The 18219-nt window shown below is 46.9% G+C and overlaps 1 protein-coding gene across 2 annotated transcripts in view; it reads right to left on the minus strand.

Moving 5' to 3' along the window:
• NUBP1 (NUBP iron-sulfur cluster assembly factor 1, cytosolic) overlaps positions 1-18219 on the minus strand; it is a 269261-nt gene that overhangs the window by 142453 nt on the left and 108589 nt on the right. For both annotated transcript variants that reach the window (XM_086941360.1, XM_086941359.1), the window contains 3 exons: positions 5480-5570; positions 2095-2249; positions 1340-1450 (listed from right to left, as the gene is read on the minus strand). In XM_086941360.1, coding sequence (XP_086797486.1) covers positions 1340-1450; positions 2095-2249; positions 5480-5570 — 357 coding nt within the window. The remainder of the gene's footprint in view (positions 1-1339; positions 1451-2094; positions 2250-5479; positions 5571-18219) is intronic.

The following is an 18219-nucleotide window of genomic DNA, read 5'->3' on the forward strand; positions in this document are numbered from 1 at the left end:
GTCGTCGACATACCTGAAGATGCTGTCGTCGACGAGCGGGTCTTTTTCTCAAATTTCCCTTCTTGAGGTAAGGAAGCAGGTTTCTTAAAACGTTTTGCCTTCCCAGGTGGTGGAGAGAGAACAGAAGGCCCTTGAGACCCCTTCTGAGTAGAAACCACCTCAGACGCAAATCCCTCTTTCTCTTTTGCACCTCGGTGAGGAGATTTTCGGGGACTGAACCTACTAGACCTATCAGAGGTCTTTTGAGAGGCCTTAGAAGGAGGCTCAGCTGATGTTGAAGGGGAAGACCTACCCCTCTTTTTAGACCTCCTTAATGGAGAAGCCGAGGAGGAATCCTCGCTGTCACTGGAAATCACCTCTTTCCGAGACTTCATCTTTTGCAGCCAGGTCAAAAGTCTTCCTTCCCTGTCTCTCAAGGTCTTAGTGGAGAAGGTTCTGCAGATCTTGCAATCAGTGGCTGTGTGGTCTGGGTACAAGCAGTAAATACAATCCTTATGCTTGTCCTCCACATATAGCCCTTTCTTTGTACAGGTAGCACAAGCCTTAAATAAGGCTTTCTTCTCCTTATCCGACATCTTTTGAAGAACAAATAGTTGAATCATAATTTGTAGAAAGAAAACTGAGCAGAACTCAGAGGAGACTCCCTTAGCAGAACTTGCGGTAGAAAATATGAGGCTCTGAGGCTCCCTCAGGAGGGTTCTATGGGGTGAGGCTATTCTGATTGGTGGTTGCAACTTTTTTGGTCTCTTTTACAAAAAGAGGTGGATAGGCTACAAAATGAGATGAGGCCTAGGCCTTTCTTTCTCTTTTGTTCCTACTGCTATGGTATTTTCTATTTACCGAGGCTCCCATTCCGACGACGGGGAATGATACAAAGCATGGGAATCTATGAAAGTTACAATACTGGGGCAACTACCCAGAGTTCTCTGCTTTATATCTATATATATCATACCCTTTCATATTATATACACACACACACTTGCAGTGATCATAGGCAGATTATTATCTACATCTGACACCGACTATGCTTACACTAAATTAAACTACACATTTGTGGCTGAAATGAGCAGCATAAGGAGCCATCCAAATCTGATTTTCCCCATTTAGCACTAGGTGTAGACAATACAACGCTTCAAACCCTATGTATTACTTCAGATAAAGCGGCTAAAGGCTGGTAGGTGACTGGAGAAACCAATTTTAGAAGGAACTTTAACTATTATAGGAAGGAACATATTAAAGGTTGAGTAAACATACTCTCATATGGTCACTGGGCTATTTTTAAGCTCCACCACTATCTTACAACAAATCTTCAAAAGATTGATAAGAAAGACATTCTTACCTTACACTTTGGACAGATAAAACCACTCATATTTTCTACTACACCAATAATGGGTAATTTCACTTTACGGCAGAAGTTAATTTCTTTACGGACATCCTGGAGTGATACTTCCTGTCAAGGTAATGTAACATTGTTAAAGATAGAGAAAGATTGATCTAAATTAAAATTTCCAAAATATAAGTTTGCTAGTATGAAACTCAAAACCCGAATATGTCATACCAAAGGTTTAAAAAATGGATTTAAAAGAATAAAAGAAAAAACAGTGCCACAACTCTCCTGTCTACTGTTTGTTGCAGTTCATTTTTCTACCACTATAAAATTATGATTGAGTTGTAAAGACAAACTCTTATCAATACAAAGCATAACAGTCATTAAAAACCGTTTTATCCAACTGTATTTCATAAAGGGCCAAACTACGATGAAACAGAGGATCAAGACTTGAAAATTTGACTTAAGAATACATTGATTTGTTTCTTCTCATAAACACTGGAAAACAATATGGGTTGGAGAAGAGGACTACGTATTACTATCATCAATCACCTGCCTAACATAATCAATATGAGTAGCAAGTGGACTTCACTATATGCTCAAATAATGCTCAAGATCAAGGACTAATGACACCAGTTCCTTGCCTTTAGAGATAGGGAATCTAGTTACATTTAAACAGGTGCAATTCAAATTAGCATTTCACATGCAGAAAATTACATGCCTGACACTGTCACCCACATCTAATTTTATTTCAATCTGTACTGTACCTGTGGAGTGGTGATTATCACAGCCCCATCTATATGAGCGGCGCTCAGATACTGTACTACAGAAAGGTGCTCATCGGAGGTTCCAGGTGGTGTATCTACAATAAGATAGTCAAGGTCTCCCCAGTCCACATCTCGCAAAAATTGTTTTATCATACCTAAAATATAAAATCAATTCAACTAGTGTTTTTTCCAAAATTACATTTTCTGAAAAGCAATGAAAGATGAATGAAGAATGATAACAATGAATATCAATACAGTTAGTCTAGTAACAAACTTATCAATGTAGAAATTGCTCTGCCTCCACTCCCTATCTGCTCTCCACTATTAATTATTTTCAATTTGCTGCTGCACTGGTTGTCATCACAATCAGTTGAATTCACATAGAAAGTAGTAAATCTACACTTGCCGATTTACACCTATGTGTGTGTTATTTGCTGATTTCTAGAGTTCACAAACATTCCCAGGGCATGCATGGCACAGCTTTCCGTGCTCAATACTGTGGTCATGTAATATTCCCAACAGGACCCTATTCCCACTATGCAGAATTCTCCATAGCCTAGAACAAATGAGAACAGAACAGTTTTCTCCGCCTGGAAAAAATCCTTGTGGAGAAACTCCTTCCCTTACACTCCAACCATATATGCGAGTAATCCATTCCCTACCCATCCTGCACAGGGATTTATGCCAGCCATTGACTGGAATAAAAAGCCAACCATCTGCAGGATGGAAGGGAGAATGGAAAATCTTATGTTTTTGTAGGTTCACAACTCTCAAGGAGAACCCATGCCTTGGAACATCTATTTTCCCTTTCCTTGAGTAGGATTTATGGATGTGGAGAACTCTTGTAGCAGAGATCTCCTCACACAAACGGTTCATGCCTGCAAGGAAAACCATTCTGAAATATTCTGCCTTCTCTCTCCTGTTTTCGTCTTTGCAGGATAAGTGCATCTTTTTGACATAAGTGAGGCCTCTTTCCTCATGCACCTTTTGATGTAAATACAAACCATCTGCAAATCAGAATTTCACATGCCAAGACAGAATTTTACCCCTTGATGCTTATCACTTCCACACGCATGCCTCTACAGAAGGGGCATAATGAAAGAAGAAACTTTTCTTAGTATAATTTTTTTCCCAATGGAAAACAATATAAAGTTCTTTGCAGCCTCCATCCTTCAAACTAACTGACCCAATATTTCTACCTTCTTGGTTATTATATCAATGTGACAAGAAGTATTTAGTATCAAACTGCAGCCTACCAAATCAAGGTCCTATTCTGGGGAAGTGTCTTTAATAGGTTAACATAAACAAAGCTCATTCTCATCATTCAGATAGGCTCCCAATACAGAGAGACAGTGTTAGAAAGGATCAAAAAGAATGTAAACTTTTATGTAAACTTTTTTTAGGTGTGTCATAAGCACAATATATCACTCTATGAATGATTATCTTGGACTTGAAAGTGTCTGACAGCAAATATGACATCACTCAGGACACTCCTTCGTAGTGGCACATACAATGGCACAATTCACCTCAAGACATGCCTGAATAAGCATCAAGAACTTGGTAGGAAACCAATCTGTCAAGTTCAGCAATGGAAGATAGCGGTGAGGAATGAGTACCCCCACCACTTTCCTGGATTGGGGCGGGGGGGAGGGGTCACAACATACCAGTGGTGCAGAGAATATTGTAAGTTTTTTCATGCAGATTGGCATCTGGGGGGAACGCAGCCTATGGGCCTCCAACTAGGACTGGAACAACACACTGAGGATTCTCGTCCCGCGTGAGACTAACGGCAGAAGAGTGTGATGTACACTGCACCACCTGATGCATCACTCATGGTTCTTTTGAGGAGTTAACGGTGTGGCCTCTTTGTTTGTTCTATTTGTGTCCAGATATAGCCAACCATGTGACTCCTTGTTTTTTAAAACAATGTTCAGTTTCTTTAATAGAAACACTCTTTCCAAGTATTATGTTGAAAATGGAAAGCGGATCTCCATTGGTGCCACAAGTACTACTTCATAAAAAATACAGGATATGGGAGCAAGAGCCTGTTTCTCCAATCTGCATTGCCGAGGACTTCAAGCAGGAGTGATCAGTAATAACTGAGGATATGCCCAACAATGTAAAAGCAATGTGATATTTTTTAAGTTGTGGGTAACTAAAGCTTCCCATCTGTATTTTATTAATATGAGTTTTCAATGATTATTCTGATTTCTACCTATTCCTTCATAAGCAGGTTTAAAAACTCCTTAACAGCACTTGATTGGCTTTCTCAGTAGAAGGAAAAAGCAATAACTCAGACAGAGGGACTTGAGTAGAAAACCTAGCTCCAAAACATTCGTCTTGCCCACAATGTTAGGTTTGCTATTTCCTACAATATGTCCGGAATATGAAAAAAACAAAAAATGAATATATATCAAAGAACACCAAGTTCCGGTTAGTGCTCAGTCTCGCTCACGGGCGGGTCGGCGTAGGGCTACCGGTCACCCAATCCATTCACAAGTACATTTCTCCATTTGGAAAAAACGTCGCCAACACACGAAAAGTTGCTGTGCACGGTAAATTTAATGGCAGGAAAACAACGCGTTTCGCTTTGCAGCTTGATCACGTGATCAAGCTGCAAAGCGAAACGCGTTGTTTTCCTGCCATTAAATTTACCGTGCACAGCAACTTTTCGTGTGTTGGCGACGTTTTTTCCAAATGGAGAAATGTACTTGTGAATATATATATATATATATATATATATATATATATATATATATATATATATATATATATATATATATATATATATATATGTATATATATCAGTTGCTCGCTTTCGCCCCGTCGCTTCCTTTCGCCAACAAACGAGAGTGGACCCAAGTATGTGCAATTTTGTTTATTTACCGCTCAAACAGCCTCGCCATTACGCGTTTCGACAGTCACCTGCCTTGATCACGACAACGTAAGGAATGCAGATCGCCATTTTTAAAGTGACAGTGCAAAAAAAAAAAAGATATATATATATATACATGTACCAATGTAGAACTGGTGCTTTAAGGAACAGTTAGCTGAGTGGGACATGAAATAAAAAAAGGAATATATATATATATATATTTCTCAGGTGTCCTCCTTCCTGAAACGTGCATTGCGTATCAATTTTGATTGGCTACACAAAGATCCCTCTTCTGCATGTACAAATGTAGAACTGGGGCTTTAAGGAAAAGTTAGCTGAGTGGGATATTAAATTAAAAAAGGTATATATATATATATATATATATATATATATATATATACGCACACACACACACACACACACACACACACACACACACACACAACAGCATACATTATATAGCATCTGATTTCTTTAGTGGTGCAGTCAGAAAAATGAAAAAGAACACACCATTTTTCTTCGGTCCCCTCCAAATAACAGCATCATCTGGACTGCCCAACAGGAAACCAACAGACATCACACCTAAATTATCTTCAACGTACTATAAAGAGAAGAAAGAAATGTATAAACTCAGGAATAAACAGGCATGGAAGGCATGTACTACAGTTTGTTAAACCCACATTTAACACAAGGGTACCCAAGTTACAAAAGTGATGTCACAATAATGTCACTGTGTACAATCTATCCCCTCCACTTATGCAGGCATTCTACATTTCAACACTCAGCCCCCTTTTCGTTTCTCCTTCACTCAAATAAATATTCTTACATGCCAGTGCTTAGTTATATGCTAAACAAGTACCAATGTAACTAATAAGGGCACAAGGAAAGGCGGCCCCATCTAATTTACTTTTTATGTGCCTTCTTTAAAGCTGTAGACTCCAGATTTAGCCATGCTTTCTACTAGTTTTGCTTCCTTGCCTGTGTAGCTAATAAAGGAATAGACTAAAGACACTCTTGATGTGTTATAATCTCAGTGTATTTAGAATGGGGTAAGGAGGAAGGCAAATATTGATTCATGAATGCCCCTTGTGTGCATTGGCTAAAATGGTCATCCTTAAAAAGGTAGGATGAAGTTTTTAGGATTTGATGAAACCCAAAACTTGAAGGTCCTGCACTGACAAAAGACAACAAGTGAACATAGTACCCCCTTACACTTATTACCTAGGAGGCTTCAAGTGACTAGGTCTTTTTTCATTAGGTTATGGTAAAATTGGGTTTATGTCAACCACTGAGAAAAAGCAGTCATGTAGGTTTCATTCATAACATAAGAAATAATTTCTTAGTAGTGTTTATTGAAAGGGTGTTGTTAGGGAAGTTATGTGGGATTACTGCAGTGTGGCAAAACACTATCATGTGGATACTTGCTGATCCTCTGTGTGGGCTCCATCCAGAGCTGAAGGAGTTCCGTTCCCCAAAAATATCCTTGCATTTAGGCTGTTCTCAACTCACTAGTCCTGAGGAAGACCCGCCGTGATGTCTATCTCCTAACACATACACATGGGGTCGAAACATAAACAGTAACTTTATTGTTCCCTGTTCGTCAACCATCGTAAAGGAGACTAATAATGAGATAGGGAGTTTGCTGAACTATTTGACATGAAAAAGACAGGCATTTCTATAACCAATTCGCTGCGGCGGCTATTCCGCCGCAGCGCTAAGAGGGCGCGGCGGCCGCATGCTGGTGACGGAACCGCTCCGTCACCAGCCGTGGTGGGCTGTGCTCGTGACGGAGCGGTTCCGTCATGGCCCCGCCCGCTCAATAGAACGCACTGCGCAGGCGTGAAATCAGCGCCGCGTAGGCGAGGTGGCCGGGCCATGACGGAACCGCTCTGTCATCAGCACAGCCCAACCGCAACTGATGACGGAGCGGTTCCGTCATCAGCATCGAACTGGTTAATTGTTTCATGTATATCATTTTTTTGTTTGTATTGTGTTGTGCCAAGCACTTTTGCACTTTGTGTCACCTTATCACTAAGTCACATTGTTTATTATTTCTGGGTTCATGACAGCCGCAGATTAAGACATTTGTTTGTATTATTTGGATATATAACTTTGAATATACTTAATAATTATGGTTATTGTTGTGTGTTGTCTATTTCAATAATTGTTCTGTGGGGATGTTGAATAAATGTCAATATAGGCCTTCAGCTCACTGCAGACCATACATTGATGCTTAAACATTGTTGTGACATTTTGACACAATTTTTTCAAGCAAAGAAATTGCGATACCCAACAGAACGCATTGCAGTCTATAACCGTATATACCCAGGTTCTGAGGGGCACAGGGCAACCCCATTATTTTTTAAGATAATCCAAAATTATGAGTACATTACTCTGAATAAAACTATCTATTTTTATCAGGGTGAGTGTTGGCAATCCTGGTGTTAAACACTGCAGACACGCCACTTGTAAAATCTCACTGACAAACCATGCATGCAAAATGCCCTACACATGAATATGTGTGATCCCATTTTGAAAGAGTGACGTGGGATAGCTCGGTGGAGTTGCACATGTGAGCCTGATAATATACCACTCTTTATAGCAACTGTGTATGGAAATGGGTTTTTAGTTGGGGAGGATGAAAGTCCCTTTTTAGTAATAAGTCTCAAATCCTGTTCGGTCCAATATACAAGTTGAATAAATAAGCCTAGGCTCAACGTCTGGTAGCTATAACATGGAGCTTAACATAAGGAAAAGTGTGTAAAGTATTAAGCAGTACCAAAACAATTAAAAAGACAAAACACCACTAAAAAAAATCCCAAAACTAATTTCTAAAGTAGAGACAAATTTAATAAGAAAAAGACCCCACCAAAACTAACAAAATCCAGAAAGAGGAATCAGAGATATGAATTTTGAAATTTTTAGAGCAAAAAGCGCCAGGAGAAAATAAAGCGCCAATAAAATGCCACTGTTCGTGGTTGACTAAGGCACGATTTCAAACTGACCAAAATGGACCAGAGGTCAGTTACCCCAAGCGGGTCGCTGTGGTCTGAGTTTTTACCTTAGAACATATTTATTTTTATTTATTTATTGGTTTTTTAAAGCGCGACAGCTACCCAAAAAGGGTTTCCCGGCGCTAAGAGATACATGACCACATGAGCAGAGCGAATGACTCAGGGAAGAGACAGGAGCAAGCTACTGGTTAAAAAGCCAGGTCTTAATGGCATTGCGGAAGTGGATGTAGCGTGTTTCCAAGCGAAGGTGTTGAGGGAGGGAGTTCCAGAGCTTGGGGCCCAGTAGGGAGAAAGATCTACCCCCCCCCATCCTCGCTCGCCGCACTTTGGGCACACAGAAAAGGCCTTGAGAAGGGGATCTCAGGCAACGAGCCGGCGTGTAGGTTTGCACGAGGGCTTGTAGGTATCTGGGGGCATTGCCCTATTTAATTCTGTGCAACAGGCTAAGTGTTTTGAACTTGACCCTGTTGTCAATTCGTAGCCAGTGGAGTGCCTTAATATGACCGGACATGCAATCCCATCTGTTGCACTTGCAGAGCAGTCTAGCTGCGGCGTTCTGCACCAGTTGCAGGCGGTGAAAGACTGCCTGTGATAACCCTAAGTAGAGTACATTTCCGTAGTCTAAATGGGAGGTGATTAATCCGTTGACCACAGACTTTTGAGTGTCGTCCGGTAACATCCAAATGATTTTCCTGAGCCACCTCAGGATGGTGAAACAGGTGGATGTAAGGTTAGTGACTTGTGGCTCCATAGTTAGGCCGTTGTCAATGATAATACCTAGGTTGCGTACTTGTTGCGACGGGATGGGTAGGGAGCCCATTTCAGATGGCTAGTGTCTTGGGTTCCAGAGATTTTGGTTTGGGCCCAGTATTAAAACCTCCGTTTTGCTACCATTTAGTTTAAGCATATTGTCACTCATCCAAGTGGCAATGTTCGTAAGGCCTGACTGCAGGAGGGAGGAAGAGTCATGGTCTCCATTGGAGAGTGAAAATACGATCTGTGAATCGTCGGCGTAGGTAAACATGTTTAGACCTGCTGCTTCGGCGATCTGGGCGAGCAGGGTTATGTATAGGTTAAAAAGCAGGGGGCTCAACACCGCGCCCTGAGGGACTCCATGGGGGGATGGATGGACATTTGAGGCCGCGGTACTGGAGGTGATTTGAAAAGTCCTAAGTGACAGGAAAGATGCTATCCAGTCCAATGCTTTGCCTCTGATGCCCATGGTGGAGAGCGAATTTAGCAGGATGTTATGGGAGATGGTGTCGAACGCTGCGCTGAGGTCAAGTAAAATCAGCGCAGCGGAATCTCCTCTGTCGACCAGGAGGCGAAGATTTTCCATCACTCCAAGCAGTGTCGTCTCAGTCGAATAACCTGGGCGGAAACCCGATTGGGAGGGGTGAAGTATGTCATTTACCTCCGTAAACCTGGCAAGATGACCGTGGACATGTTTCTCCAAGACTTTGGAGAAGGCGGGTAGGAGGCGGAAATTGGCCAGGATTTTCGGATCTGCCGATGGTTTCTTGAGTAGAGGTGAAACCATGGCATGTTTCCACATGGCTGGGACCTTTGCCGTGGAGAGGGATAGATTCAGAGTTTGGCAGATAACGGAGAGTTGTGAGGTGTCCAAGAGTCTGAGTACGGAAATCGGGAGGGGGGTCGCTGGGAGAGCCAGATTTTACTTTCCATAAGATGTCTTGGAGACCCTGAACATTTAACCCGGGCCAGGATGTTAGTGGCTCGTAGGACAGGTTTGACGGAGGGGAGATGGCCTCCTCCTTCGGACCGAGATCCAGATCCGTCGCTTCTTGTGTCAGGTGCTGTTTTACAATGTCCTGGTAGATGGTCTCAATCTTCTTTGTGAAGAACTGCGCCAATTCTTCACATTGAACATTATTCAGTGGAAGGGGTTTGGCTGATGTGTTTGAGCCCGCTAGCTCTTTTACGAGATTGAACAGCGTTTTAGATTTGTTTGTGGCTTCCAAAATAGATTTCGCCACGTAGTTGGCTCTGGCCGTGGTGCAGGCTTTATGATAAAGCTTGAGTTTGTTTCTGTAGGTCGAGCTGGCTACAGGGGAGTAGTCTTTCCTCCAAAGGCGTTCCAAACGCTTGCACTTGGATTTCGCTGCCTTCAATTCCTCGTTGTACCATAACGCTGGAGAGTTGTGGTTTATGAGTTTTTTGCGAGCCAAGGGAAGACAGGTGTCTAAGGCTCCTAGAAGCCATTTGTTAATCTTAGTGGCTACAATCTCTATGTCCTCAGTATCGAATATTTCACCCAAAGGTGCAGAGCCTAGGACGGACATGAAGTGATTTATGTCCAGTTTCTTCCAATTCCTATTACTGGACTGTCCTATCCTGCTAGAAGGGCTAGAAGCCATTGGGTTAGACACGCTAAAATTAATTAGGAAGTGGTCTGACCAGTGCAGGGGCAGGGCTGGATGACAGTGTGACAGGGGAATGCTGGAAAAAATCGGGTCCAAAAGGTGACCTCCTTTGTTTGTAGCTCCTGAGTTCCATAAAGTAAGACTCATGGCAGCAAGGTCGTGGATTACATTTCTGCCAGGTTTGTTCAGTGGGTCGATTTAGGTCTCCTATAATGGACAAATTGCTGTAGTTTACCCGGACCGAGGCGGTCCACTCTACAAGTTGAGTGACCCAGGGTTGAATAGGGCTAGGTGGACGGTAGATCAGGAGACCCGTGAAGGTAAAGTTCGGGTGGAGTTGAAGTTTAAAAAGGGCCGTCTCACAGGTATTTATGGAAACCGGTTCCAGAGTACATTGCAACGATTTTTTAAAGAGGACTGCAATGCCACTCCCTACTCCCGTGGGTCGGTCTTTTCTGGCAATGGCATAGTTTGGCGGAAGGGCTTCGGCGATGTCTGGGACTGAACTGGCGAGTAGCCACGTCTCTGTGAGGAATAGGGCATCCAGTGAGTTGTCGGACAGAAGGTCATAGATGTTTCTTTTGTGTTTGCTGAGAGATCTGTAGTTCAGGCTGCCAAGAAGCCAAGTGTGTACGGGCTTGCGGCCTGTGGAAACGGGTCGACAGAGCTGAGGGACATCAAGTAGAAATTGGCAGGAAGGACACGAGATTGAATTTTGTCTGTCGTTGGGTAGGATCTTTCAGTTTTGCTTGAGAGGGGGTCGCAGGGAGAGTAGCATATCAGGCGCATAGACCCTTAATGCTGGAGCGTTATCTCCAGGGGTTTCGGGCCCTGGGCCTGGCGCGGACGGGCGCAGATGGGCTTTCCTTTGGCACGCCCGCTGCTCTCGCCCGCTGCGCGTCCAGGCAATGCTCATTGATGTAGGGAGGTGGGAGGCGTGGCCTCAGGAAGTGGGCGTGGCCCGGGGGTTTGTCGCGCGATGGCGGCGATGTTTTTCCCTACCCGCAACAGCGCTAAGATCCGCTGTGGGCAGGAAATGTCAGCAGATTTCAGGGGGAAAGTGCCCAAAGGTGAGTGTACAGTGGATTAAAAAGCAGTACAATGCAATGTTATTTTAAAAGTATACGAGCGAGATCTCCCGGCTTCCGCCTCAGGAGTGATTAGGTATCTGTGGCGCACTTGTGATTCAGCGCGACTTAAGAAGGCTTGGTTGAAGTGGGCGTGGCCTCAGGAAGTGGGCATGGCCTAGGGGTCCCCAGAGCCATCTTTATGGAAGACAAAAGCCTCCAACAGTGCATGGCTGTACACTGTATTCGGCATTGGTCTCTAAAAGGGGGATAGCCACTTGTATAAAGCCCCAGTGAAACTTTTGGCTTCAGCAGGAGATTTCAAAATTCATTGCCAACAAAGTCCTCTTGTCAGGTAGCTATTTTTGGCATCTTTGCACACTCAAGATGTCTACCTTCAGACTTAGCCTCTTTTTTACAGGTCAAACTCCTCTAACAGTACAGACCTATAAGCTATACCTGATCCTCTTGAAGCTGGACACCTTTGCCATGTTGTCCCCTTGATACTATACAGGTCTTTGAAGTTCAAAAATGTTTTAAGTCACAACATTTCAGTCTTTCGGAAGTAGTTACCCTTGGTCATTTCTAAGGCTCCCAGGAATTCAGGGACAGGACTCACAAGTATAAGCCACTAGCAGAGTCCAGTCCATGTCTCCAAACAAGTAGTAGACAGCAGATCTACTCTGAAAACTAAAGGGCGAACCCGGACCTGTGTTGCTTGTGGTCCAGTTCAGGGATGACCTGACCTGGCAGTTCAGGCTAGACTGTTCCCACTGGAGCATGGTCAAGACGGATTTTCATATGACTGGATCTAAACTGAGGTGACATGGGATGCCGAATAACAATGGACTGGGATGCGCTCCAAGTAATTACGAGTGGCTAGAATTAATTCAAGCATTCCATCCTTCACTTTTATGTATACTTTAATAAGATCACTGTCTCAAAGCTTCCAACCAAAGGAGGCAAGACCATACTCCCACTTGCTTGTTCACATACCGCATTGCAGGCAAAGTGTCTGTCAAGATCTAGACGGACTTAGATGGAGGGGGAAAGACCTTCAGTGCCAGCCGAATCGCCCGCCAGTTCCAACAGGTTGATATGAAAATCGTGCTCTTCTGGAGACCAGAGGCCTCTGATCTCCAGATCCTGCAGATGAACTCCCCACCCTAAGAAGGAGGCATTCATCCCTACCACCCATAGTCACATATGGGGGGCAGTAAAGGCGCCCTCTTATAGTTGAGTTTGGTCTTGTTCCCGCACCAAACCACTTCTGCTGCAGCACTGAGGGAAAATCACAATAGAGTGCAACTGGTCTCCCTCGCATTGTAGGCACCGACTGCAGAAGCACCACTGCAGATCCCTCATATAACAATGTGCATGCAAGACTAGAAGAATGCAGGAAGCCATCAGACCAGGGAATCTCAGGACCTACAGGACTGGAACTTGAGCACCTTGCAGAAAGGATGGGGCCATCGCCTATATGTCAGTAATTCTTTGAGGTGGGGGAAATGCGCACAGAAAGATGGTATCCAGAACTGACCCTCTGACCTGGAGCTATTGGGCGGGCTCAGGGGAGACTTGGGCTTGATGATCAAAAAACTCTGGTCGAACAAAGCAAGACTGTTCACTGTAGATGACAAATGACCATCTCATGCGACCTAGCTTCGATCAGCCAGTCGTCCAGGTAAAGGAAGATTGGGATTCCCAACCTTCTGAAATGGGCCTCCACCACTGCCATCACCTTGGTGAAGACTCGAAGCACTGATGCCAAACCAAATGGGAGTACAAGAAACTAGTAGAGTGTAGAACCCACTACAAAGAGCAAATACCTCCGACACAACTGCAGGATGGGGATATGGAAGAACACATCCTGCTGGTCGAGAGACACCACCCAGTCTCCAACATCCAACTCCAGTATCACATCCCTTTTAGAAGAAGCAATTCACCTCCCTAAGGTCCAAGATCGGACGAAGACCGCCATCCATCTTGGGCTAGGGAAGTAGCTGAAGCAGCATCCTTGACCAGATTCTTGCTCCTTTTTGTAATCCTACTGCCACCTCCTGCTGTAGGATGATGAAGTGGTCCACAGTGGTAGAGGGGAACTGAGGTAGGATGTGGTGTGGGGTGAAGCCTGAAGGAAGGGAAGGGTGAAGCCTCTTTCTACTATTTGGAGGACCCACTGATCCAAAGTAATGGCCTTCCAGGCCAGCAGAAAGGAAGACACTCATCCTCCCACAGTCTTTTGCGGGACTGTGGAAGAGAACAAGGACTGTTGTTCTGGGGGGAGCTGGAGAGAAGGATGAAAAGGAGGAGAAAGCTTGCTGGAGGCATCTATGACCTTTTCCCCTGGCCCTACCCCTGTACTGGCGGACCAACAGGCTCTGAGGTTGTTGCGTCTGCAGTTGGTAGGGTTGTCGCTGACAAAAAGAGAACCCCTGGAGAATCCTTGAAAGAGATTAAACTGTCGGTAATAACTTTGGGGTTGAGGTTGCTGGAGATTTAGAGATCTGGTGGTTGCCTTGAAATCATTCAAGGGCTGTGTTGGTTTTGTAGCCATCTAACGAGCGATATATGAGGTTGAGGGGAAGGTTGGACAGATTGTCTTCAGAGACAGATAGATAGATATGTGACCGGAGGTCGCCTCCAGAAGATCTTTGTGTCCGAGCCTACAGTGTTTTTTCAAACTGGAGATTCCCCATTGAAAGTCACATGGCACACAACGCCAAAACAGCACACTGCACCTTGGGTGAGAACTTGAACCCCCTCTTTGCCCTGTGCTTAGCCTCAGGAGCTTTATTCCTTCAACCTTGTGGCCTGCTCGTGTGCAGTCACCAACCGGAGGCCCCCTATCCCCCATTGGATAACAATGGTCCCAGCAATCTGCACCCAGTCACCCTAGTGCCGCTGAAGGTGCTTTCAGAGTGCATCCTTGGGAGGCGTGGCCAAGCAACATGGCCGTCAGGACGTGAGCTCCTCTGCTCCCGACCGGCCAGCTCCCAAAATCCTACATTATCCTGCCCGGAGACGCCTACGACTGTCTCCCTTGCGTTACGGAGATGCTGTGCTTTGCTGTAGCACACATCGGGGTGGCAGATTGGAGCGAGGGCCAGGAACCGGCCAAGAACAATCCTGTCATTCCCGGCCCGGACGGCCGCGGTCACGTGAGGCCTGAAGTGTGCGTGGGCTCCGGGGCAGTCCGCTCCCTTTCCACTTGTCCTGCGGACCCGGCCGCTGCTGTGGGGGCACCGACCATCACCGGGAGCCTCCCGAGGTGCCCCCCGCCGGCCTGCGTCTCTGTGCCTGATCGCGATGGAGGTTTCAAAAGGGGCACCAATCGACCTCTGCCTTGGGCCTGGAGGGGGTCTGGGGCTGCCCTCGAGTGCCCGTAGACCTAGCGCTTACCGAGGAGCTGCCTGCTGCTGTTAGGAGGGGCTGGGATTGAGTGGTGCTCCTGCGCATCCCTGCCTGGCCAGCTGTAAGGTGCGGGCTCCAGAGTGATCCTTGAGTAGGAGGTCGGGGAGGCGGTGCACAGCGGCGACCGCCCGGAGCTGTTGGGCGGCCACGATCTCCCCCCTGTAGTGCTCGGGAGCCGGTGGAGGTGGGGGGGCGTGATCGGCCACACTGGACCTCCTGAGGTGTGCCTCATCGGTGAGTCCTCCCACAGTCTTTTTGCTGTTGCCTGGTGGCCCCCTGGGGACTCAAGGGACAAATAACTACTGCTGGCTGTCCTGGAGGGTGGACACCTTACCGCGCGGGGGCTACTCCGGCCACGAGCCCTCGTGCTCATTGCCTGGACTGCCTGGGGACAGTGGGGGTGTCTGACCCCATTGGGGACCCCCGGACAGCCCCCCTGCCTGCGGAGGGCCACAGAGCGGACGCTAGAGTTAGAGTGCGCTGCAGAACCCCTGGCTGATGAGTGGGAGGCCCAGCTGCTTCACACAGGTGGCGGCAAGGAGGTGAGAGGCCTGGGGATCTCGGCTGGACTGCTTGCTCGATCCAGTCCTTGGACATAGCGGCCCTGGGGCGCCCGATTGTGTTGGGTGTGGACGTGTGCCCATTAGCCCCCGACTTGGTCCCCCACATTACTGGAGACACCTGTGGAGGGGATGTACGCCTGCAGAACTATAGACTGAACTAGGTGCTTGCACCGTTTTGGGGTCCCCCCTGAGAGTCTCTGCACTGCCTGGAACATGGGTAAGGACAGACGATCTCGCGCCTCTAACCCCAACACCATCCCACAGTACACCACACAGCGCCTCTCCACTCAGCGGATCACTCGCCAGACGGGACAGGATGGTGAGGGCGACATCTCTGGCAAGCCGCCCGAGCTGCGCTCCTAGAGGCGATACAGGGCTCCCGCACCGCCCTGGAAAAACAGATAGAGACAGTCTCTATTGACGTGAACGTACTACAGGCGGACTTGTGGAAGGTGGCAGACAAGGTCTCCACGGCAGAGGGGGACATCGTCCAGCTTAAGGGAGAGGTGGCTTCCCTGAAGCAGCAAGTGTCTCAGCTCACCCATTCTACCGGAGCACTGGAACGCCGAGCGGAGGAGGCGGAGGGGAGGGCCCGTCGAAGCAACATCAGGGTCCTGGGTATTCTGGAGCGTTCAGAACAGGGCAACGCGGAGCAGTTCCTGGAGAACTGGATACGAACTACGGTCTGCCCCACGGGCCTGTCCGAGGTCTTCGTGGTGGAGAGAGCCAATAGGGCGCTGGTCCCTCCGCCACCGCCGGGGGCCCCCCTAGGGCACTCATAGCAAAAATCCTTAATTATCGGGATAGGGACTGTATCCTGAAAGCAGCGAGAGAAGCAACGGACCTCACTTTTGACAACGCCATGGTCTCCATTTATCCGGACTATACCCGCCAGGTGCAGGAGCAGAGGAAATCCTTGTTGGCATCAAGCAGAAGCTACGTGAACTTCATCTACAGTATGTTACTGAATCCCGCAAAACTTAAGGTGATATCCCAAGGAAAGGCCCATTTTTTCGACGCACCTGAGGAGGTATGGGAATGGCTCGAAATCAGGGGAGAGGCCCTCCCCCAAAGCGAACGGAGGGGATCTTAGAGTGCTTGGGGGTCCAGACCTCCGGGGAACCGTGGGAGAAGACGCAAGGATCGAGTTGATGGTGATGTCCAGGCGGAGCGACAGCGGATTACAGTGGGGGACGATGGTGCCCTGCGCGTGGAGTCTTCGGACTCTGATGTCTCTCCCCCGCCAACTGTGTCAGGGATTCCCGAAGAGAGACTGGTGCCAGAGACTCTCCCGCCGACCTCTCCTGTGATTCCGGAAACTGTCATGGACCCGCTCACGCCCACTTCAGCTCCTGCATGAAAACTATATCCTTTTTGTTATTTACCCACATCAGTGCTAAGGGAATTCCCCTCCTGTGCTGTTACTCCAGGATCCCCATTGATCATGAGCACACGACCAGTGTACTGCATGACGAGCTGAGCTCGTCATGAGCAGCGAAGGGGTTACTCTCTTTAAACGTAGCTGTGGTGGGCAGAGGCCGGTCATTGGAGGCCTAGGGACCATTGACTTGCAGCGACTTGGGAGACATGCTTATTGTAAAACGGTTGATGCCATTTGTATCTTGTGGGCGAAAAGGCACAATCTAGTACCATTGTGTCTCTTGTGTAAAATAGGGCAGTTTGGGTCATTGATCTATATCAGGTGGCGGCTGGCCTAAGTTGGGAGTTGATTCTAAGGGGGGGGGGGGGGGAGGGAGTTCTCTTATAGTTTTTTGTTGTTGTGTCTGTGGAGTATTTTTTAGCCGCGGTTGGGCTAATGGGACAGCTGTGCACGTCCTGGCACCAGCATGGGAAGGGCATTTCTGCACGTTTTGTTGTCATGATATTGCTTGTGGGAGGGTGTTTTTGGGGGGTTGTTTGGGTTCTTTTTCAGGGATTGCAGGTACGGCATCTGGGGCTCAGGGTTTATGTAGCTACATGGGACATGGAGCGTGCGGGACCACTTATGTTATCATCCATGGGGTTTACATTTTTAAGCTGGAATGTGAGGGGGCTGGGCACTTGCAGCAAGAGATATAGAGTCCTGTCCTTCCTCCGCAGGCATCAGGTCTCGATAGCATGCCTCCAAGAAACTCACCTTACTGAGAAAGGAGCTCAGAAGTTAACGAAGAAATGGAGAGGGCAGGTTTTCCACTCTTCCTTCTCTTCCTACGCCAGGGGTGTGCTTATGTGGGTGGCCCCGGGGACCCCATTGGCTGTTCAATATATAGAAGGTGACATTAATGGGAGGTACCTGCTCCTTAGAGCGAAGCTCGATGGCAGAGATGTTGCAATAATGAACACCTATGCCCCAAACACTGATGACCCGGACTTCTTTCGGTCCATACAGGAGGTTCTGATATTGGAACTTGAGGTCCCATTGCTTTGGATGGGAGACTTTAATTGTGTCCTGGACCCCGACAGGTTCCCGCCTCGAACTGGTACGAAACCTAGAATGACAACGAAACTCCGAGAGGTTATGGGGAACATAGGGGCTTATGATATATGGCGCCAGGGACACCCAGCTCAGAAAGTGTATACTTGTTTCTCGTCCACTCATAATACACACAGTCGCTTAGACAGGATTCTGCTTGCTAATCCCGATGTGGCTATGTCCTTTGGGGTAACCCATCAAGTGCGCTTATCTGACCACTCCCCTGTGGCATGTGTAGTTGATTGGGGGGCCCCAATAACTCGCCCACTGACATGGCGGTTGCCGGCAGAGGTTCTTGAGGACCCAGTAGGAAGCAGCACATAGAACATGCCATA

The sequence above is a fragment of the Lissotriton vulgaris genome, chromosome 10 (genome assembly GCF_964263255.1).
Source record: "Lissotriton vulgaris chromosome 10, aLisVul1.2, whole genome shotgun sequence".
Classification (NCBI taxonomy): Eukaryota; Metazoa; Chordata; class Amphibia; order Caudata; family Salamandridae; genus Lissotriton; species Lissotriton vulgaris.